At 48.5% G+C, this 23,749-nt stretch overlaps 1 protein-coding gene across 1 annotated transcript; it reads right to left on the bottom strand.

Annotated features, from left to right (window-relative positions):
• Nucleotides 1-6,294: 6,294 nt before the first annotated feature.
• CCT7 (chaperonin containing TCP1, subunit 7 (eta)) lies at nt 6,295-23,093 on the bottom strand. Its single transcript, XM_006880890.1, has 12 exons — nt 23,006-23,093; nt 13,990-14,143; nt 12,562-12,668; nt 11,830-11,955; nt 10,992-11,044; nt 10,548-10,719; nt 9,837-10,001; nt 8,968-9,156; nt 8,390-8,487; nt 7,966-8,098; nt 7,350-7,556; nt 6,295-6,535 (listed from the first exon to the last, which is right to left on the bottom strand). The coding sequence occupies exons 1-12, from the start codon at nt 23,009-23,011 to the stop codon at nt 6,314-6,316; spliced, it is 1,632 nt and encodes a 543-aa protein (XP_006880952.1). The 5' UTR covers nt 23,012-23,093; the 3' UTR covers nt 6,295-6,313.
• Between the last annotated feature and the right edge of the window lie 656 nt (nt 23,094-23,749).

The following is a 23,749-nucleotide window of genomic DNA, read 5'->3' as shown; positions in this document are numbered from 1 at the left end:
AAAGTCCCAGAACCTCCACCTTGACAGACCATGGGATCCACCAATCTTCATTTGGAAAGTTCTTCTAAACAGCTAATCTAACTCCGTCTTGGGGTTTCCTGCCCTCCTGCGCAGGACTAGTCCCAGCTGGGGTCCCCTCCCATCCCTGTCCTCTCCAGGGATCAGCTTTGTGCCCAGCCTGGCTGGGACTTGGAGCCCCAAGAGTTGCCTTGTAACCCGTCCTCCCTGGCAGGCTCACACCCCCCAGCTCTGCAGCACCCGCCGCCCCCCCCAATTACCTGCTTTCCTCATCGCACTGGCCTCTGTGAAACTCAGAGTACCCACGGTATTCTGTCCCACTCTGTACTTGGCCTTGGTCATGACGTATGCCCTCTGTGTGGAACAGCTATGCCACCAGCTCCCACCTCCCAGGAGCCAGGGAACGAACAAAACTTGGTTCTGCCCTAGAGGGAGGTTGCCTGTTCCTGGTGTCCTGCCTTGGCACCTACGCTCTGCCCCCCCCAACCCATCTGCAATTCCAGGACCAGACAAAGCACAAAGGGAAGCTGCCGGCCTGAGCCAGCCCTCAGGTACACCCCTCCCTCGATAGGAGGGAGGCCATGAGCAGTTTCTCTCTGATGCCACCACGGACCCTGGGTAAAGGCTGGATGGCTGGGCATATGGGTACAGACAAGCAATGCAGGGGATGCCCACAGTCCATCCAGCTGTCCGCTGCCACCTTCCATCCTGTCCTGGTGGCAAGGTGGCCTCCCAGGGTTCTGAGTAGATGCCCAACCTAAATTTCTGACCTTGTATTTCCTGCTGTGTGTGGGGTGGACATGTCCCCTCAGCCACTGCCTGTAGGAATGGCAAGTCAATGTGTCTGTCCAACCGCACACCTGGTCCCAGAACTGGCCACCACGCACGTTAGCACCCAGTCCCAACAGCAACTGAATGCTGCCTCCCGGAAGATGTGCTTTCACTCACTTGCTCAGACCCTCCACTATTCCCTGCGGCCAGGCTGGCATGGGAACAGGATGGCAGGGCGTGGCCTCCCTGGAGGCTTGGCATCCCTTCTTCACCCCCCTCCTCCTCCTCATTCCACAACTAAGAGCTGAAGGGCACGAAGAGGCAGACCAGACACTCCTGGTGCCCCACCAGCCCTCCTGGGAGAGCCCCATCCTCACACCTGTGCGGTGTGTATGATTGGAGTATCCCACCATGCCTCACTAGATTTGTCCCCACACCTCTCACTGCAAACCCCTCTGGGGAGGGGGAATGGGTCTGCCCAAGGATCCAGGCATCTCGTGTTTTCGGAGACCACTCCCGAGAACAAGTTCTCCCCAGTGCCTGCTGCAAGGGTCAGCTCTTTGTCCTGTCATTGGGTCCTGCCTGTCCCCTTTTCCTGATCTTTCTTGGTGAGTGGGGAACTGGTGAACCTCAGTCCCTCTAAAGCACTAAACTGAGACCTTCACAGGGTGACTACTGGTGCCAAAGACCACCAACCAGGGGACATGGGATGGAAAGACTGAGGTGTGGGGCCTGAGTGACCAGAGGACACGGGCAGTGGGCCCTGCCCCCCATCTGCCCATCATGGGTATTGTCCCTGCCCCGAGGGGTTGCAGTCCTCTCCCCCAGGCCTGCCCTTGGTGTGCATCTCTGTATATACTGTTGTGTATTGTGTGTCTAAATTTATTACTGGACAGGTGTGTCCCTCTGCAGCCCTTGCCTGAGGATAAGGTTTAGGACTGAAGAGCAGAGGGCCATGGCCAGGGCTGACTAATGGAGAGGGCCACCTCCTCCCCAAACCCTTGGGGCCACAGGGCAGAGCACTGGTGACCAGGGTCTGGCTTTTGTGGGCACCAGGGGTGTCACTGTGCCCACCCTAAGCACATGAGGCAGAGAGGGGGCTCTCTTCCTTTTCTGTAACTTAAGTGGTGCCTGTACCTCCAGCCCCCAGGGGTTGCCCCTTCACTGCATTGCCATGCCAGCACTTTGCTCCAATCCCACTGATACCCCTGCCGAATGTACATGAGTGTGTGTGTGTAAAAGGACTCACGGGCATCAGGACTCATGGCTCTGTATCCAATAAAGATGGTGAAACTGGGCTGTCTCCCCTGGATACACGGGCGTGCTGGCTCATCCCACCCCCTGCAAGCGGGCTACCATGACGGAACACACGCAGTAACCAGAGCCTGTGAGTGGTGCCAACGGTTACACACCCTGCTGTTCACATGAAGGCTGGTGATTCAGGCGCCTTAACACAAAGGGTCTACTTCTGAAACTCGCCGTGGAGTGGAGCGCTGCTCTGACCCATGTGGGAGCCGAATGTTCCTCTAAGGCTTGGGGATCTTGTGTTTAGATCCTACAAGACTAAAAGATCCCCGGGGTAGTGTTTAAGGGTTCAACTGCTAATGACAAGGTCAACTGTTTGACACACATGCCACTCCATGGGAGAGACAGGAAGGAGTCTGCTTTTTCTGTAGGATGTACAGCCTTGGGTGTGAGGCAGCCAGCCTCCTTACCCAGTGTATGCTGTTGGGTCAAGACAGTAACCCTATGAACAGACCTGGACCCTGTCCTGTCCCATCCTCACAATCTCTGGCACTTGAGCCCATTGCTGGAGTCACTGCTGTCAATCAATCTTGTCGAGGGGTTGTCATCTTTTGCTGACCCTCCACCTTTTTTTTTAAAATTTTTTCATTTTAAAGAAATTTACAGAGACTTTGCATTTCCATTCATTCATCGTTGCAGACCCTCCACCTTTTTAAGTGTGCTGTCCCTCTCCAAGGAATAGCTTCTCCTTTGACAACACGACCATAGTATGTAAGATGAAGTATGCACATCTGCCTTCAAGAAGCACTCTGGCTGCCTTCTGTCCAAGACCTGTTTGTTCTTCTGGCAGTCCATGGGGTATTCAGTCCTTTTCTCCGACACAATTCAAAGGCATGAATTCTCCCGTCATCATTACTCAGTGTCTAGCTCTTAAGATGCACAGCAGGTGAATGAACACCCTAGACTGAATCAGACACACCTTAGTAATCTTTAAAGTGACATTTTTGCTCCTCAGTCCTCTGGAGAGGTCCCCCAAAGCAAGCACTTTTCCAATGCAATCAACCCATCTTTTGATTTTGTGCTTCTGGTAGGTACCAAAGGTGTTGAGTGTGGATCCAAGTAAAATGAAATTGATGACAATTTCAATCTTTTCCCCACATCATGATGTTGCTTATTATTCCAGTGGCAAGGGTCTTCTTGAGGTTGAATGGAAGGCTGTAGTCTCTGATCTTCTGCAAGCACTTCAAGTCCTCCTTGTTTACAGCAAGCAAGGTTGTATTACTTGCACAAGACAGGTTGATTTAAGTCGGTCTTCCTTCTATCCTGATGCCACACTCCTCTTCATAGAGTCTAGCTTCAGGAATTATTTACTTAGTGTAGACTGAATAGTTATGGAGAAAGAAGACAAGCCTGATGCTCACTTTTCTTGATTTTAAACCATGCAGTGTTCCCTTGCTTGGTTTGAATAACAGCGTCTTGGTTTAGGTATAGATTTTGTGTGAGCACAATTTTCTGGGAGCCCTTTTCTACAGGTTAACAATAGTTTATGATCCACAAAGTCAAAAGCCTTTGCAGTCAATATAACACATCTAGACATCCTTCTGGTATTCTCTGCTTTCAGCCACAACCCATCTGTCTTTAGCAATGAAGGTCCTGGTGGCATGGCCTCTTCTAAATCCAGTGTGAACTTCAGGGAGTTCTGTCAATTAACTGTTGTAGCCAGTACACGGGGTGATCTTCAGCAGTATTTTGCATGTAACATTATTGTTCTTGTTGCCTTCAAGTTGAGCACAATTTACAGCAACCCTATGAACACAAAGACCCAAAGCCCCTCTACAACTATCAACATTTTTCAGAGTTCATAGTATCCAGAGGCAAGTGGTTTAGGAAGTGGATGCCACTCCTGCTTCCAAATATGTGAAATTATTAACAATAATTATTTTTAAAAAATGGTTATTATTTTATAATTTTCATCATTGTTAGATAACCTTTCTTGGGAACAGGAACAGATACAGATCTCTTCCAGTCAGTTGCTGCAGCAGCTGTTCTTCACATTTCCTGGCATAGATTGGTGAGCGGGTTCCATCCTGAACTACTACCTCCTTCACCACCCTTGGCCCTTTCATGGTACTTCCTGAAATATTTTAGTGTCAACCAATTCTTTTCACTATAGTGACTCTGTATAGCTTCTATCTTCTTTTGATGATCCCTGGATCATTCAAGATTTTTTCCAACAATATTTTCAATACGGCAATTTGAGGCTTGAATTTAACGCTCCAGTTCTTTGCACTTTCCATTATAATACTTGGTTTTGTCTTCTAGAGCTGCCCTTTGAATCCTTTTGTTCAGGTCTGTTACGTCAGTATCTCTTCCCTTTGTACTGGCTTCTCCATGCTCTAGTGTAATTTTCAGTCTCTTCTGACATCCATTTTGGTTTTTTCTTCTGTATGTAATGACCTCTTGCATTATTCAGAGGATAGCTTTAATGTCACCCCTCAGCACATCTGGTGTTCATTCATCAGTGTTTAGTGCCTCAAACCTATTTTTGAAGTGGCTTTTAAATTCAAGTAGGAAAGACTCAAGGTCACAGATTGGTTTTCATTTTCTTCCATTTCAACTGAAACTTGCACAGGGGTTAATTCATGGTCTGTTCCAGTCAGCACTTGGCCTGGTTTTGACTGCTGATACTGAGCTTCTCCAATGAGGTCAATCTGATTCATGAGCAGTCCATCAGGTGAAGTCCAGGTGTATAGTTGCTGTTTGTATCTAAGAGAGGTATTAGCTATGAGTAACTGAACATATAAAATTCGATCATTCTATATTCATCCTTTCTGTCAACAAGAGAGGACTTCCCAGCTACCATTCTTCATTGTTTCCAACTCTTGCATTCTAGTCACCAATTATTACTGGTACCTTTTGATTGTGTTCAGTCAATTTTGGACTGCAAGTTAGTAGAAACCCTCTAATTCCTTTTTGGGTTTAGATGATAATGTGTATTTGAACAGCTGTGTTAAGAGATCTTTCTTTTTACAAATATGGAGAGTATTCTCTCACTCACAGCACTGTACTTCGGGACTGGAGCCCCATCCCAATGCATCCGCAGCCAGGACCTCCTGCATGGTCCTAATACTATAACTAGGCTCTCAAAAAGTGAAGACATGGAAGATCTTGAAAAGTAATGAGAGCCATGAATGGTCAAATGTAAAGGGTCCTCAGCAAAACCAAGTGCTAATTTTCAGAAACACCGGAGATAGGCAGGCAGTGGAATGATGCAACGTGAAGGAAAAAAAAGTAAGACCCAAACCAAGCCTGTCCATCAAGAACCTGACACCTGGTAAAACTGTCCTTCAAGAATGAGGGAGGGTGAGATAAAATAAGCCCAGACAGATGTCAAGAGTCCATGTCCACTAAACCAGGAAGGTAGGTCAAAGAGACAAGACTAGAAAGTAATTCAAAGTGATCCAGAAAAAGAAAGATCTCTACCAAAAAGAGATGCAAAGACAAGTGTTAAGAAACAGTAATAAGGTATTCTTTCATCTTTTGTCCTTCATACTTTGTAAGGACAAGCTAGTAAACAAAAGACACTGGTGTGGAAGAACGGCCCTCAGACACTGCAAACTGAATGGAGCCCACCTGGTGGGTGTTCCAGTCATCTTACCTCTGTGCACTTGGACAAGGCCACTTGTGCTGAGAGGATCTGATTTCCCAAGAGCCCTCAACTTCAAGATGCTGACTAAACACAATAACAAAAGTGCTGAGTAAGAGGGTCCAAAGCTGAGCCAGAAGCACAGAAAGGTAGGAAGTAGGAAGGGTCCCAGGTGACTGAACACATTCTGATAAAGTGGGAAGAGAGGCAGAATGGCTTGTGGCCTTGTGGAGAATGTGCTGGTTTCAAACAAAAGGCCCACATCCCCCCAGTGGATTCCAAAACCAAGACTGTGGCTAGATGGAGCCCCTCAGGCAGAGCCTGCCCCTGTAAGAAGCAGTCAAGGTTGCTATGTATGAAGTCCCCCTCCCAGAGCAAAGCTGGACACACCCACACACACACTGCCTTTAACAGAACCATGGTCAACAGGAGAGAGCATGCAAATTCTCATCACTGGGATGTCTGTGAGGAAACCACAGCATCAGATAATTTCTAAAGATAACACTAAGCCTTCAGTTTATTTAAATAAAGTCTAGGGACAATGGACTGGACCAAGTCCTACCCCTTCCTTTGGCACCACTCAGGCGCGATGGGGAGAGTGAAGTATGCACAAGGCCATCTTCAGTGGTCTCTTCAGTGGGGGCGACCCCGGCCTCGGCCCCTGCCCCCTGGAGGAGGGGCATCCACGGTGGAGCGGGGGTTCTTGATGGTCTCGTCAACTGATACGATGAGGCACGCGGCCTCAGAGGCTGCAGTCAGGGCATTGATGCGCACCATAGCCGGCTCCCACACGAAGGCCTCAAAGTTGTCAGTGATGTCCTCGTTGTTGATGTCCACGCCGTACCACATGCCTCCCTGAAAAACGGGAGGAAACAGAGGGAGGAGGAAACAGGACAGGTGACGTTAAATGGCTCCTGCACGCTCTCCACAGGGCCGAGGGTGCCTAGGAAAGTCCAGACTGTTGGCAGTGCTGCCTGAGCAAGACTTCCTGTGGCCACACAAAAGAAGTGGACACACTGACTGCACCGAGCTCTGGGTCCTCTTCCAGGCAAGCTGCCACCGTAGGTGCCCATGCTCAGAGTGCCTCAGTTACAGACACCAAATCAGGATTCCTCAGGGGACACACACACACACACACACACACACACACACACACACACACACACACACACAGGATTCCTCAGGGGACACACACACACACACACCACACCCCCCCCAAATACTTTTGAATCCCTTACTGTACCAAACCATAGCTTCAGCGAGTCATTTTACAGATATGGAAGGGGGAAAGACTTGCTTAAGATCCTAACAAAAGTCAAAGTCACTACCCGAGTGCTGCTGGCATAGATGTACTACATCCTACAAATTCTCAGCAGTGTGAAAAACAAGTCTGTGCAGGTCACAGGGCCCCACAGCCCTCCCAAGTGCACTCCCTGTACTGGAATGACACAGGAGAGGTCCTGGGCCTCTCAGCCAGACTGCACTCCCCTGACCTCACGGGGCCCGGGGCCAGCTCAGTTTGCTCTGATTTCACCACCTGAGCTGGGCTCAGGGCACACAACATGTCCACTCTGGTCCTGAGCACCCAGCAGGGCCAAGAACTTCTGCACTCACAGCCCATCTTCAGAGCACACACAGTGTCCACCCTGGCCCTGATGGGAACGCCTACCTGGGCGTGCCGGGCCCGCAGCTTGTTGAGGATGTTGGTGGCATCAAAGCCAGCATTGTCACACAGCTGGCGTGGGATGATCTCCAAGGCTTTGGCATAAGCTCCAATCAGCAGCTGCTGCTTTCCTGGGATGGTCCTGGAGTAATCTCGAAGGTACCTGGAGAGCTCCATCTCAATCGCCCCACCACCAGCCACGACGGAGTCGTTCTGCAGAGACCACACCCACACCTCAGCACCCTTGGCACCCACCAGTGCCAGCCAGTCTACCCTGGAGTGCGGCTGCGTCCTCCCCAGCCCAAGCCTCAGCGCCCAGCTCACAGCACTGTCTGCAAACCCCAATCACCTGCCAGCAAATACAATGGCACTGAACAAACACAAAAGCACTGGGCGGGCTGGCCGGCTGTAACTGCCCTCGTCTGCTGGTAGGGACCAATCCAAGCCCAAAGGCGGCATGACTGACTTATGAAGGCTCAGGCTCAGCTTCTCTGACTTTGGGCCAAATGAGGACCTTTCACAGCACCCCAGGATGACAGGCTCATGAGACAGTAATTCCCAGACAGAGGCAGCATCCTGGAAGCTGGCACTGTCACGCAGGCAAGAGGCCAGTGGCCAGTACCTTGATGGCCCTCCTGACGATCATGATGGCGTCATGTAGGGACCGCTCTGTCTCCTCCATGAACTGCTCGGCCCCGCCGCGGAGGATGATGGTGCAGGTCTTGGCCTTGGGGCAGCCAGTGAAGAAATTGTACCTGTGAGTAGAGCAGACATACACGATAATGCATTTCACTGGATGGTGGGCATGCTCCCACCAGCCCACCTCTCATGCCACGTGGCAGCTACCCCACAGTTATCACAGGGTCCCCAATTCTACCCTCAAGATATCTGTTTCACAGAGTCCGAGACATAAAGTTGAGTACAGCCAGACCTCCGACCTAACTAGGCCTTTCCTCTCCTCATCAAACTCTAGGTACCTGAGTTTCATGTGCCGCTAGAAGCCCAACACCTACAGATCACTAGCAGACAGCTAGGCCTCGGCTCACCTCTCACCCCCAATCTGGGTCTCCTCGAAGACCTCGCAGTGGCCAAGCACATCGGCTGAAAGAGCGTTCACGCTGGTCTGGATGGAGCCGCCACAAGCCTGAGCGGCACAAGGAGGGCTTGTTATAAGGGACCCTCCCGCTACCCCAACCCATTGCCACCTTGTATAACACACTCTGCCCTGGAGCCCAGAGCACCGTGCTGGGTAGCCTCAGCCTCACAGGGAGAACAAAGAACAAAAATGCAGGGAAGGTGAACAGGAATAGTCCAAAGGAGACAGGGCCTCTGCTGCAGGTCACTCCGCCCAGGACCAAAGCCAGGAGGAGGGTTCCACATGTGACAGTGCCTTTCTGGATGCTCAAGAAGGACAGAAAGAAACTGGCGAAAGCCTCAGCACGGACGTATCCAGCCAGTTACAGCACATTGCTGGGCACCTGCACAGACTGGTGTGATCAGAACAAAGCAGGAAGCAGGAGTGAGCACATATGGCCAGACGGCATGCATGAGGACTGGCTGAGATCAGTCAACCTGACCGTATGCTCCCATATCCCAGGAGAGAGGCCTGTCAAAGTGTGCTTACCATCATTGTTCTCTTCAGGTCCTCTTCAGGCACTCGGCCAGCACAGAACATGTCCCTGTCAGCGAAGTACTGGGTGGCCACATCCCCAATGGGGAGTTTGGACAAAACGACTTTGGCCCCCGAACGATGGATCCTCTCTAACTTGTCATAGAGAATGGTCCACTCAGCATCAACAATCGCCTGATAATCCTGAAAAGGGTGAGGGCCTTTTGGGTGAAATTAGCACATTTGACGGCTAATCAAACACCTTAATTTAACTGAGAGTTAACAGGGGCCAATAGGACAACCTTTCTGTGGTCCCAAATCCACTGAAAATCTTCAGAACAAGTGTAAAGTTACCAACCACAGGGCTGGTAGTGGCTCTGAACTGGCAGAATTGGGTGTGTGTGTTGGGGTGAGGTAGTCTGGCCGCCCTCTGAGGCACTGTACCCTGGGATTCAAAGGACAAAGCCCCCTTCCCAAGGCGCCCACAAATCTGCACTGAGGATAACCAAGAATGCCTGCTTCTTGCCAAGTGACACTGGGAGCTCCAAGAGCAGCCTCAAAAATACCAACCAAAGAGAGGCGCATGTCAGCACAGCAGTGAACCTGTCTACGAGGTAAGCCCACCAGTGACTGGAAATACTGCGCAGGCTTAGTAAAAGCAATGCCCACCTCTCTGGAGCCTCAGCATAACATTTCAAACAGCTCTTGACCATCAAAGTCTCCTCAGGTCGAACAGAACTCTGGGTTCAGACATCAGTACTTAGCAGGCAGGAGGAACAAAACTCCTGAAGAGGCTTGAAAAGCTACGCTGGGCCCCAGGCAGCCCCAAAGCTGCAGAATTTGGCCCAAGAAGCGGCTGTGTCCAGCCCTGTGCATGTCCCTACCTCCACAGTATGGACTCTGATCTCAGCATTGTCCTTCTCTGCTTTCAGCTCAAGCTCAACGTTGAGAAGGGCAATCGTGGGACGGTTGTACTTCTTGGGCTGCATTTCAAACCCAGCGTAAGAGAACGTCTTCTTGAAGGCAACGCCAGCGACGAGCTGGGACTCCTGTTTAAACAAAATTCCACAGCTCAGAGCTGACAAGAAACCAAGTTTGCTGAGGCAGAATGTGTTTGTGGCTGTGAGCCTGAAAGGGTGAACTATGTCCCGACAAAAGAGCAGCATGTTTTTGTGGCCCCTTCAAGAGAAGAAAAAGCATCTCATTTTTAGATATTAAGTGCGGCAAAGGCCTGCTGGGGTGTTCTTTACGACTGGCCGCTACAGCATCTGCTGACAGGTGATGCTCAAGTCCTCACACCATCAGAAAAGGACTTACCATGAGCAGCAAAGCAGAGGCTGTCCCCTGCTACTGCGTGGGCCCGTCACTTGCAAAAACACACATATTCCATCTACGTGCTGTAGCCTAGCTCCCCCCAGCTCAACACATATACACGGAACCAAAGGGATTCTGGGAAGATGCAGAGAAGCAGATGACGGTGACGGGACCCGGGCCACCTCCTCCAGGTGGGGGAGACCTGCCCTGCCTTGCACATTAGGCCACCGGAAGGGTGTCCAGGAAAGCAGGCAGCTTATTGGAGGCTGCAGCTGTCTCACCTCTAGGGCTCCGCCCTGCACCTTCTTGATCCCGATCATCTTGAGCTGCAGCAAGTCATCGAGCATCATCACTGCGTGCATCACCATCTTGGCAAAGAAGGCCTTCTGCTGGGAGATGAGCTTGGAGCTCAGAGCGGTCATCGCACACTTCTCCAGCAGCTTCCTCTGCTCCCTGAACACAAGGCGGGAAAGCCCTTTTGTGGTTCCATGACAACAAGGACATCTCAGCCAGCCTAACGTTCTGCATCTTCAGACGCAGTATTATCAAGGGCAGAGATGGCAGTCATACTTAAAATCATCTGCAGCCTCTTTTCGAACGTGGCGAGGGTTCAGTCAGGGGTCTGAGAGGCGCCATATAGGCCCAGGCCCAAACTGAGATTAGAACACACGTCTATGTTCAAACTGTGCACAGGCAAAGCTCTGTGGAAACTGAGGCAAACTTACTCTTTATCCTCCTTCTTGACGGCCACGGCGATCTCCCTGATCTTGTTAACTGCCTGCCAAGACAGAAGTAGAGGTTCTCTCATGGGGACGTGGATTCCAGAGCCTCCTGCTCACGCTCAATCTGCTCACTCCCTCAGGTTAAACACCTCAACTCCAAGCTAAGCAGCCCTGGTGACGCAGTCCGTAAGGAGCTGCGTCTCTGACGGTTCAAACCTACCAAGAGCTGCTTAGGTGGAAGATGGCCAATCACCTCCAGTGTGATTTTACAGGCTCGGAACACCCGCTGAAGAGCCAGTATGAGCTGGTTACAACTCAAGAGCAAGGAATACAACCAGGAGTATTCTAAGGTTAAATAATTTCTGGCTCACTAAAAGCTGGACCACAACCTCCAACACATTGCACTATGTCTCAAAAGCCCTCCCTTTTCCTGGAACTCATTTTAATGCCATCACAGACAAGATTCCCAGGAAAGGGAGGGAGGAGAGCACAGTGGGATCAGGTGACGTGCTCCATGGCCTCAAAATGGACCAGGAGGTAGCTGCTAAGAAGGAAACCAAGCTCTCAATTACCAAGTACCTCTGATTTCAGGTGCTGTGTCAGTCACTCCAGAGATGACCACCTCAAATCACAGCCTTTAGGAAAGACTGAAACCCAGAACAACTAAGCAAGGCAGGTAGTGCAATGGCAATGAAATCTAAGGGGCCAAGCTGAGAGCTGAACTCAGAAGATGCTCAAGAACACTGCTCTTGAGCCCTCTGTAACTCACATGAGAGAATCATCTTTGCTAAGGGAGACAGGGAGGCACTCAGAGCAGGGTCAGGAAGGCCGCACAACGTACCAGTTGGGTAGCAGTGCGGAAAGCGCGGACGATGATCTGGGGGTGCAGGCCTTCCTCCACGTAGGGCTTCACCTGCTTGAGAAACTCAGCAGCCAGTAGGGTCACTGAAGTGGTGCCGTCACCGACCTGGAAGAGCAGAGCAGCAGACATGCAGGCACTAAGGCCCCACCCTCCAACACCATGTGCCTGATTAAGAGGAACTCTTAATGGACTAACACAAAGTCCAGTGAGTTAAACCTGACAGCTGCTCTGAGGAAGAAAGAGGTGGCAGTCTGCTTCTGTAAAGACTACAGCCTTGAGAACACTATACTCTATAGTGAACCCTCCACGTTACTGCTGTCGGCTGGCCTGTGGTGACACTGGGTGCACAGGAGAGCGCTGGAGGCTTCAAGACCATGACTGTTCAAAAGCCGACTACCAGCCCTGTCTTCCACCATGCCTCTGGATGGGTTTGAACCACCAACCTTTGGCTAGTTGTATAACCAGTGGTATCACCCAGGGGTTCCACACACCCAATGGTACTTTTACAGTGCAAACCTGCTGTTCTCAGCATTACCCGTGTTCCACCATGGGAGTGAACACAAAGAGCTAAGCATACATAGGAACTGGTCATTACATCTGTTTGTATAGGCATGAACCCTGACCAACTAGGTAATGAAACTGTACAGAGAGGAAAGCAAAGCTCTCATGTGAGCATCTGCTATTTATTATTAAACACACAGCTGACCCTACCTCAGCGTCCTGGGACTTGGCAATGTCCACCAGGGTCTTCGCTGCCGGATGAACGACGTCGAGGAGCTTGAGAATTGTGGCTCCATCATTAGAAATTGTTGCTTTACCTTAAAAGGAACAAGCACAAGGTAAAAATTTAAAACACCTTTCTTAAACACTGTCCTGAGAGGGGGCGAAGGGGCCCAGGCAGGGACTAAGGGAAGAGGAGATCAACAGCAGTCTATAACGATCAGCTCTGCCTGCAGGGGGCCCACTAAAGTCACAAGATGCCCAAGATCACCATCTCCCAGGTTCCATCTGTCCTTTTCTCTCTGGATTACCAATTTTATTTGCTTCTTTATTCTCAGTTTATTTACTGTCCATGTAATCACCTAACATACCAGCTTTTAACTTTTCCTAAAAGTTTATAAATCAGGGGAGCTCTAGTGGTCCAGTAGCAAGAAGCTGCACTGCAACCCCAGAGGTGTGTGGTTCAAATCCATCAGATGCTCTGCCGGAGAAGGAGGGGCAGTCTCCTGTACCAGTCAGATCCGATCTGACGGTACACACACAAAATAATAATAAAAAAATTTTTTTAAAAGGCTTATAAATCATTTATACAGATTTTGTTTGATAACATTAATTATGACTGATAAGTCTATCTTCAATTCTCTTTAAACAGCACTGGGCACAGCTAAACCTGATGTGAGGACTTTAATGCAGGTATCAGCTTGTATCTCACATGTCAGTGGAAGAGAAAAGGGCATCATCTACCTCAGCTTCATTATGCAGTGAAGAAAGCCACCAGAGGCAAGGCCAATGCCAGTCAGAAATGAAAACAGATAAATCCACCACTTGATCGTGTGACTGCACTCCAGTGACATGCTCTCCAGCATTCAGGTTCTGAGATCATCGAGTTTGCGAGGCCCGTGGGTGTGGAACGCCCCCAGCCCAGCCTCTAGGGAGCTAAACAAGAAATGTGGAGGCTGGAGTGCTGCCGAGAACACAGAGAACAGCGAAGTGTCCACCATGCCTCGCCAGCCTGAGCCCACACCGCATGGTCCCACCAGCCAGCTCTTAGGACTCAGGGCCACACTGCTCCGTTCTCTCCGCATCCCTCACCACTGGAGGGCCTTCTGCCTATCCAAGTTTGCCTCGTGTTTCCAACCCAACGCTAGAGCGCACAGGCCTAGTTCCATCCACTCTTGTTCACCAGCCTGTGTTGTTTTCTAGGCCCGATTCTAGGTGGCAATCACCCTACAAGGTGCTCGGCTCCTGAGGCCTCCTGACTCCACATACTCTCCCAGGCTCAGCATGCAGGATCATGTCCAGAAGGGAATGGTTCAGTTAGTAATCCCATAGGAAAAGCACAGGGGTTTCCCCCAGCCCTTAACACATCCGAGGAGCCTCTGTGGCCACACAGTGGCCTCGAGAAACCCCCAGCCTCACCTCGGCCGTCCACGATGAGCTTGTCCATGCCGCGAGGGCCCAGCGTGGTGCGCACGGCCTCAGCGATCACCTGGCAGGCGCTGATGTTGCTCACCAGCTGAGGAATGCCTTGGGAGCTGTCAGTCCCCTCCTTCAGGAGGATGACTGGTGTGGGCTAAAGAAAGAGAAGTGCTTGCTTTTAATACGTCCTCAAGTAAACCATTACTACAATGAGACTCAAGGTGGAGGGCGGGGAATTGTGTGTTCCCACTCCCTGGAACTCAATGAACTAACTGGAGGCTTTTTCAAAGCTACATTCCCCAACCACCAGATCACAGCACTTCGTGCAGATGTGCAGGAGTGGAAAAGGATTTGAGAAGCACTGACCCGGACCAATGAACAAATAAGACTATGTGCTCTCCAGTGTCCACTAAATGGGCACAGTGGTCACATTCCATGCTGAGGAACCTGTCCAGCCCAGAGGAAGCAGGCCATGCCCAGTGCTCACTCCCTCCACAGCCCACTTGGATGTAGCAGAGGGGCAGTGTCTACAGTGCCAAGGGCTGCAGAACTGTCCTGGAGATGCCCAGCAGGCACTTCCTGGGGCCCCCGAAGTCTGAGCTAGGACTAAGGGAAACAGGCAGCACCTTTGTTCTGCCTCATAGATGAGAGCAAGCCCAACCCTTACAGCACCTTCTCCACATGGTCACCTCACGACGGCCCAGTGACTCAGGCCCAGCCGGAGCCCCCAAAGACATTTTCCTCTACTTTACATCAGTCTCCAAAAGACGCACGCGTTCCCATCCCAAACTACTGCTGTGGGTCAATTCCAACTCGTGACCCTCCATCAGGTTTCTGACGCTTCAGATCCTTTACGGGAAGCAACTGCCAACCTCTCAGCTGACAGCACATTACGCCTCATCACTAGTAACTCCTAACTTGCAGACCTTCTTTAGAAACTATGGAAGACCGACAATACTGCCCACACTATCATCATTCCAGTGACAACGAGGACCCTTCACTTCAGCCAAGCTCTCAGCACCCATGCCCAAGCCTTCAGAGCAGTTCACAAATCAAGACAAGTCTTCAAAATCCGGGTCTAAAATTAGCCTTTTTAAAAACACATGTGACTTTCTTTTCCAAGAGGGGAGGGTACTTGGGGGAAGGAGGGGATAGGAGGGGAGAAAAGTGCAACAATGAATTAATGGAAACAAAGTCTCTGTAAATTTTCATTGACATTATTAATTTTTTTTTTTTTTAAAAATAAACCAACCCAAAAAAACCACGTGAAACAAGATGTAGTCAATATTTTGAAACTTTTGTTAGTTTTATGTTAATTAGTTTTCAAAGTCACTACGACTCACAGTGGCCCACGAACAACTCAGAACCTTGCCCGACCCTGCGAGGTCCTGTCTCTGCCATGCTGGAGCCCCCGAGTACAGTCACCACGTCAACCCATCTTACACAGAGTTGTCTTTATTCTCTGACTCTCCACCTTTCCCAGCATGTCATCTTTTTCTGGGGACTGGCCTCTCCTGACAATATACCCAGTGTACATGAGATCTAATTTCACCATCCTTGCTTCTCAGGAGCACCCCGGTTTACTTTCTCCAAGACAGATTTTTCTTGTGGCAGTCCACTGAATATTCAATATTCTTCCTCCACACTATAAACTATAATTCAAAGACTTTGAATCATCTTCAGTCTTCCTGATGCACTGTCCAACTTTCAGGTTCACAGAAAGCAACTGAAAAAAGCATGACTAGGCTCAGGTACAACTAAGTATTTAAAATGACAACCCTGCCACTCTGGAAAAGGTCTCTGACAGATCTTCATAACACAACACATCTTTTGATTTCTTGACTGCTGATATCACAAGGGGTTGATTGTGGATTCAAGTAAAATGAAATCTTTGACAACTTCAATCTTTTCTCCATCATGATGTTGCCTATTGGTCTAGCAGTGAGGATTTTGTGTTCTTGATGCTGAGATGTAATCCATATTGAAGGCTATAGTCTTTGATCTTCTACACTGCTTCAAGTCATTGCTTTCAGTAAGCAAGGTTGTGTCATCTCTACATAACACAAGTTGTTGAGGAGTCATTCTCCAATCCTAATGCTACATCCTTCTCAAATGCATACACAGGAGGAAAGGTATAGAGGAAGAATAGGTACGTTGTTATTAGGGTGGGATTTAAAACTAATTTCCTACTTTGGATTGCCTCAGTATGTTTTAAAGCCACCCTTTACTCATAAGGGCCCAAGAAAGGCCAGCACAGGAGACCTCAACCTAATAGTGACTGAGGAATTTACATACCACGGACAGCCCACCAACTCATGAAGGTGAGTGACTCCCCACTCCCCGTGTAGTCTCTTAAACAAGGAGGACATTTGTGAACACAAATGGCTTTTCCTAGGCCACTTCCCTTTGCCACGTGGCTGGATGGGAACATGCAAATAGAACGGGTAAGTTTACTCATAGGGACACTGGCCAGTATGCTGCCAGGTTCAAATGAAGCAGGTTCAGTGGCAGAAATTGGGAATTTGACTGCCAGCAAGAAAGCTGCAGACAATGACTACAGAGCATGTCCTCTGGGCCAGACACTCCTGAGCAAGTCAGACCAGAATCTACAAGAGAGTACCAAGCAGTCACAGTAGGGAGTCAGAGACCAACGTAAGACATGGCTGGCCTGGGACTGCTGCCACAGAGTCAGAGCTGGGGGCCTTTGCCAACCCAAAGGTGGTAGGTTTGAATCTACTGGCTGCTCCACAGGAGAAAGATGGTTAATTTCTTCCAGTATGATTTACAGCCAATGAAAACCTGAAGGGTCAGCTCTGAGTTGGTTACAGCACTACAGCAGTGAGCAAGTGAAGTCTTGTCATACTGGACTAAAGCCAGCTGAAGGGCCTGTGAGTATGCTTAAGCAGCTATCCTGACTGAGAAATTACAATCTGTTGCCAACCCAAACTAACTTGTAACCTTCCCTAGTAAACCCCATAGTCATGATTTTGGTTCTGTGACATCTAGGTAGCTATTGCAATGAATGTGGCACCCAGTACCAGAAGTAAGACTGGTGTTGCCATTAGCAGAAATAGGTGTGTGGGGGGGGCATTCTTGACCTCACAGGAGGTCAAATATGGCCACCCTCATTCTTTTAAGATCTGACCAGTGTAGCTGGAAGGTAATGAGAGCAAGAGGGAGACTGGAATGAGGGTGAAGAGGAGGCAAGCAGAAACCAGGTAACATATACTAGTAAGTCAGGTAGTTTGAATCCACTACTCACTCAAGAGAGAGGCATCTCCTCCTGTGTGATTCAGGGCCTTTGAAAACCTGCTGCAGGGTCAGCTGTGTGTTGGTTCTGCCTTGACAGCACATAATAACAAAGGAAGTCATGGAAGGTGGAGAGATTGTCTTTCTATTGTGCAGGAAGTCCTATCCTAGAAAGGCTTACAGTGTGGGAATGTTACAGCTTCATTTGTATTTTGAAAAGGAAAAAAGGGTAGAGGATGGACAGGAGACAAAAAGATATAAAAGCATAAATTGATTGGAAGGATGGTGCAAAAACTGTGGAGCTAATAGAATGGGAACAAAGGATTTTTGACTCCTCAGACTAACTTTTTATTTCTAATGAGTATGTTTTACTCATTTTTCAAGATTTATGGCACATGGAATGTTAATGGTATTGTTTGGTAATTTCCACATTCTGTTGGATCACTTTTTCGGGGAATAAGAACAAATATAGATCTCTTCCAGTTGGTTGGCCAGGCAGCTTTCTTCCAAATTTCTTGGCATAAAGACTGGAGAGCATGTCCAGACCTGCATATGTTTGCTGAAACACCTCAAATTGTAGTCTAACAATTCTAGGTCTTTTTTTCTTTTGCCAATGCCTTAAGTGCAGTTTAAACTTCATCATCACCATTGATTCTTGATCACCTACTACTTCCTGAAATGGTTCAGTACTGATTAACTCTTTTTGGCAATGGAACTGTGTATGCGTTCCATCCTGTTTTGAGGTTTCCTGGATCATGATTTTGCCCACAGCATCCATCAGTATTGCAACCTGAGGTTTGGATTTGTCTTTAGTTCTTTCAGCTTCAGAAATGTCAAACATGTTTTTGCTCAACAAACCTTCTGCTTTTCTAATTCTAGCTCTTAGTAAATTTTGTTAAATATTTTTATTTTTTTTCCTCCGAAGTTGCCGTTTGAAATTTTCTGTTCATCTCTCTTACTTGTGTATTTCTTCTCTTTATTTTGGCTTCTTTAGATTCCAGTGCAAATTTCAGTGTCTTCTGACATCCATTACTGTTTCTGTAATGATCTTTTGTTTTCATTAATGCTGTTGTCATCCTGCAACTTGTCTGGTAGCAGCAGTCAAGATATCAAAAGACCGCTTCAACGATTTAGATCCTCCCAGAAGAGCTGTTGGTGAGTGTTAACATTACTGGTAAGTATATTCGTTTTCTCCTGGACACAAGAGCCTACTATTTGGTCCTAAAAGCCTTCTGAGGGCCCAACTCTTCTCACTATTTCTTAGTTGTTGGAATTGACGGAAAATCCATAAGCAGTTCCTTACTTCACCTCTGCCTTGCATGCGGACTTCCGAGTTGTAGAACAACCCAGTGTTAGATGGTATTTGCTCCAGGACTTAAGAACAATAAATGACATAGTTGAGCCTTTACATCTTGTGGTTACTAACCTTTATACTATAATAGACAAAGTGCTAGTCAATAGGCCTTTTATTGTAAGAACTACCTTCCCTCTGTAACTTGATTTGTGCCACTATTAGAGCCTCTACTTGGAATATTATTGCTTTTTAATTTTTGACTCATGTACTTTTAACTTGTTAAATGTGTGTCTTCTAGGCTGCTTCACTTCCATGATACATCTTCAAGGATATGAACATGTACAGCTAGCTAAGCACAACTGATAACAGTGCATCTAAATTCTAAAATCAATCTCCACAATAGTCTATGTGTTTCCTGTCCCTCCTTGCAACATGTCCAAAGTATGTTAGACAGAGCCTTAGAATCCTTGCCACCAAGGAGCAGCCCAGTTTGACCCTTTCCAGGATGAATCTATTTATTTTCCTAGCAGTCCATGGTACCCTCAATACTCTTCTCCAGCACCACAGCTCAAAGGCATCAATTCTCCTTCTGTCCTCCTTAGTCTTGAGTATACCAGAGATAATATCACACTGGGTAAGTCAAGGTTTATGAACTATGGAAGGAACAAGTAAGTTTGTCCTGGAGAAATAACATCCAGAGTGCTCTTTAGAAGCAAGGATGGTGAAACTTCATCTCACATACCCTGGGCATGCTGTTAGGAGGCGGCAGTCCCTGGAAAAAGACAGCAGTGAAAGAGACAAAAACTCAGCAAGATGGATTGACACAGCGACTGTAACAATGACGTCGAGCCTATCAGAGATGATGAGGATGGTACAGGATAGGGCAAGATTCAGATCTGGTTTTCACAGGGTTGCTATGAGTAGTAGTTGGCTCAAGGGCACTTCACTACAACCACCACCATCAACAACACATATTATAAGGGGCACTGACAAGCCAGTGATTGAATTCTTGCTTTCCACTCAGGACATCCAGGACCTGTGTACTCTGTGTACAGCCTAGAAGCATGTGCATTGCTGTGATGTTAAGTAAGTTTCAGTAGAACTTTCAAATTAAGGCAAACAAGGAAGAAAAGTCTAATCATTTGCTTCTGCAGATCTGAAATAAAAGCAGCGATGACTGTAATAAGTAGCTTTATGTTCCATTGTGCATAAGGTCCCCTGAACCAGGGAGTTAAAACAGTTAACGTCATCATATACAGGAAGCATGAAGGAAGGGACACAAATACACTAGAGCACTGGCCTGGTGTCACTCAACACACTGAGAATGAACAAGGGCTTAAAGCAGCTAAACACAGATACCCCAGGTTCACTATATTTTGCAGGACCTATAGAAACAGTCTTGATTTTGGGGCGAACAAAGGGAGTCAAAAAGACCAAGAGAGCAAAAGACATTTTGTATTGGGACAATCTGCTCGCAAAGACCTCTCCAAAGTGCTGAGGAGGAAGGCTATCAGTTTAAGGACTAAGGCAAACCTGATCTAAGTCATGGTGTTTCCAACTGCTTCCTATGCATCTGAAAGTTGGACGATGAATAAGGAAGACCAGAGAAAAAAATGTAAAAAAAAAAAGTCGTCTTTCAACTATGGTGGTGGTGAAGAGGGGAAAATATCCCACAGACTGCGGAAAGAACAAATAAATCTGTCTCGGAGGAAGTCCAACCTGGATGTTCCTTAAAGGCAAGAATAGTTAAACTTTTGTCTCACATACTTTGGCCATGTTGTCAGGTGAAGCCAATTCTTGAAGAAAGACACATGTTGGGAAAGGTAGAGGGTCAGAGAAAAAGACAAACATGAAGGTGGACTGAAAATGACTGCAACAACGGGACTCCACATGTAAGCGAGTTTGAGGGTGGTGCAGAACAGCACAAGGACTGCTGGAGTCCTAGCCAACGGCACAAGCAAAGTGAAGAGTACGAGACATACTTGCTGTAGAACATAAAAGACTATAGCTTTCAGAATGGACTGTATTTTAACATCCAAAAGACAAAAATCAAACCAATGTCTGTTTGAGCACAATAGTGTTTGTATGAGCAGAATTAAGCATGGTGGCATTCTCATTCTTCGCCATGTTAGCCATAGTTTGTTATGATCTAATGCTTTTGCATAGTCAATAAAGCATAAATTGGCAAAAAAGGAAAAAAAAAAGGCAAAAATCCTCACTGCTGGACTGATCAGCAATACCAAGATGGACTGAGAAAAAAATTAAACTGTCAACAATTTTACCTTACTCGGATCCACAATACGCACACTTGGTCCCAGCAGTCAGGAGATCAGATGTACTGCACTGGGCAAGCCTCCTGTCACGGACCTCTCCAAAATTCCAAAATACTGACGATGTTAGTTTGAAGACCAAAATATGCAGATGACAGAAGAGGAATTAATGCCTTTGAGTCGTGATGGTGAAGAATACGGAATAACCCACAGACTGCCAAAGGAACAGATATGTCTTAGAGAAGGTACTCCCAGAATGCTCCTTGGAGACAAGGATGACAAAGCTTTGTCTTTCATACTCTGAGACTATTCCTCAGAGAGGGGCATCATGCTTGAAAAGTGGAGGATCAGTGAAAGAGAGGAAGACCCTCAACCAGGTAGATTGATACAGTGACTGCAGCAATGGGCTCAAGTGTGTTAGATGATGAGGATGGCACAGGACAGGGTTCAGATCTTTTGTTCATGGACTCACTGAGTCATATCTGACAGCCTCTCATAAGAAAACAACAAAAAAAGGAGAGAGTTTGAAAAGGGCACATAGCTGGCCTGGGCCACATCCAGCCAGGTGAATCCTTTTCTATTATTTCCCTAGGGCTAGGCACTGCTGAGGAAAGCAGTGTTTGTCCCTAAATTATTTTCCAATCCCGCTTTCACTTCTCAAGTAAAGAAACAACAGCATAATGCAGCAAATTGCCAAAGACATCATGGAAGGCTTAGGAATTCTAGCTGAGTAAACTACCTCTTCACCCTTCTTAATGTTCTACATAACCAGAAACTATGCTTACTAGGGAGCTCTAGTAATTTAGTGCTAAGGAACTGAGAACGTTACTACCAGGAAAAAAAGCAAGCAGTAAACCACCTGGCTGAAATAACAGCCAACATTGGCTGGGTGCTTGCGACATGCCAGGTACAGCCCTGAGTACCTAACCCGCATTTATTCACTAAATCCCCTACAGGGAGCTCTGGTGGCCTAGCCATAAGAAACTGTGCTGCAATACTAAAGGCAAGTGGTTCAAATCCACCAACTGCTCCGAGGATGAAAGATGGGACAATCTCTTTCCATAAGCGCCTGTGAGAACTTACTGGGAGGGTCAGTTCCAACTGGACGGCACACAATAACAATCATATAGAAGAACGCAAAGCTTACTCTCAAACTCTCTAATTCAGAGCCAGAAATCAAAGTCCCACAAATAATAAGAGAACTCAGAAAATGAGGTCTTCAGGGACACGAGATGTTGAAAGCACAGTGAAAATAGGAGAGCTTTGCTGATAAAACGCTCAGGTCCCTCCTATCACGGGCGCGAACAGAACCACAGGGCATTTGGCAGCAGAAGGAACACCGCACAGCAGTCACCCTGGCGTCGACGCGGGCAGGGGCACCAGCAGGGAACTGAGTGCCGACTGAAATGAATGAACCAACACTCAGTGCCCGGGAACCACACGGCAGAAGATCTGCCGGCAAACCCCACTGAGGAGCCGACCCAGGAGACACCGTCCAGGATCGGGGATCCACGGACTGGACCTGCCGGGCCGAGAGGGAGAAAAGGGGTGTTGGGATGGGACAGAGAGACTCGGCGATCCAGCGGCCTCCGGGGGGTCAACCGGGACTGCATAACCGGCGGGGCGCACAGGACCAAGGTGTCCACCTCTGAGCAAGGAAGCCCCCCCCCATCCTGCACCCGCTGCACAAGCCGAGCCTGGCATCAAGCATAGTTACAGGCAGGTAAGTTAATGAAAATACACGTGGAAGAGTGCTCCACATGTACACCGCGCTGGGTAAGATGCGGGACCGTGAGCGACCCGAGGGTCAAGCTCTGGGCTCCGCCCGCGTAATACAGCCCCGGTGCTGCCGCCTTCCCAGGACAACCGAAAGCAGCGTGTGCACTGAATACACTCCTTCCAAAAAAAGTCTTGATGAAAGAACCCCCAAACAAAGCGGGTTCTCCTTGAGCTTCCCGATGTAGACGTGCGGGCTCCTAGCACTCCGACTCTCGAGCCTCCCCGCGGGTCTCCCGGAACTCTCATCAACGGCCCTTGTCACGGGCGCCGACTGAGATGGGCCGCAGTGGGCGGGGGTCGTCCCCAGGCCAGAGGTGGGGTGGAGACAGGGTTAGTGGGAATGGAAGGGGCTCATGATGTTGGAACCGGGCAGGCGACGTGAGCCCCGAGCCAGATGGCGGTGGATGCACGACACGCCACTCACCATCATCCTGAAAGCTTATCTAGCGGCCCGCGGCTCCTCCTCACTCCTCCACGTCCGGACTGTCCAGCAATCCCACAATACCCTGCGCCAGAAGGCCCCAGAAGCTTCTGGAGGCGGCAGAGCCGGGAAAGGAAGCGAACGGACCACTTCCGGAACTCTATGGTTTGTCCACCACCGAGTCTGCGGGCTAGAAGGGCCAGATAGGTTGCGGAAGACGCTCTACTTCCGGAAGCTAGGTTCCGGCTCTCGTTTTTGCTTGACTTTTGTTTGAGTTATTTAGCTGATCGCATCATCTATTCCACCTTCAATTCTCACATAAGGCCGAGGAGTGCAGTAAACTCATTCTTATTGAATGCTAACTGTGGGGAGGGCCTATGATAAATAAGCGTAACTACTGCTTTTATACTGAAATGTGCGGGGGTTGGTCAATCATAGGGTCGCACGATTTGATGGGTGGAGGAAGGAGTGGGTGAAGCAAATGATTCAGTGTGAAAAACAATGAACGCTGTAAATAAACAGAATAATAATAAAAGCTAAACAAACAAAAATTCTCATTGCTGTCGAATCTGAAAGACTAGTAAGTCCACACTCTGGCCTCTATGCGGCTCGCAGAGGTTGGTGCCCATAGTCACAGCTGCACGCCTTTAAGCGACGGAGTGGGAACTATCCCCAATATCCATTTTCTGGCTCTGCGTGGGCCAGAGCCTCACAACTGGGATCGATCAGGCTGGATTCTCAGCGCCC

Source organism: Elephantulus edwardii, unplaced genomic scaffold (assembly GCF_000299155.1).
Source record: "Elephantulus edwardii isolate Elephantulus edwardi_28Jun2011 unplaced genomic scaffold, EleEdw1.0 scaffold00011, whole genome shotgun sequence".
NCBI classification, from domain to species: Eukaryota; Metazoa; Chordata; class Mammalia; order Macroscelidea; family Macroscelididae; genus Elephantulus; species Elephantulus edwardii.
The sequence above is the reverse complement of the archived record's forward strand: the minus strand, read 5'-3'. Positions and strand labels throughout refer to the sequence as shown.

Excerpts from the sequence above, each read along its gene's own strand:
- CCT7 (XM_006880890.1), bottom strand. Across the intron at positions 9,157-9,836 it reads TCAGAGTCCATACTGTGGAG|GATTATCAGGCGATTGTTGA; the intron begins GTAGGGACATGC and ends CACCCTTTTCAG. Across the intron at positions 6,536-7,349 it reads TGCGGGCCCGGCACGCCCAG|GGAGGCATGTGGTACGGCGT; the intron begins GTAGGCGTTCCC and ends CCCGTTTTTCAG.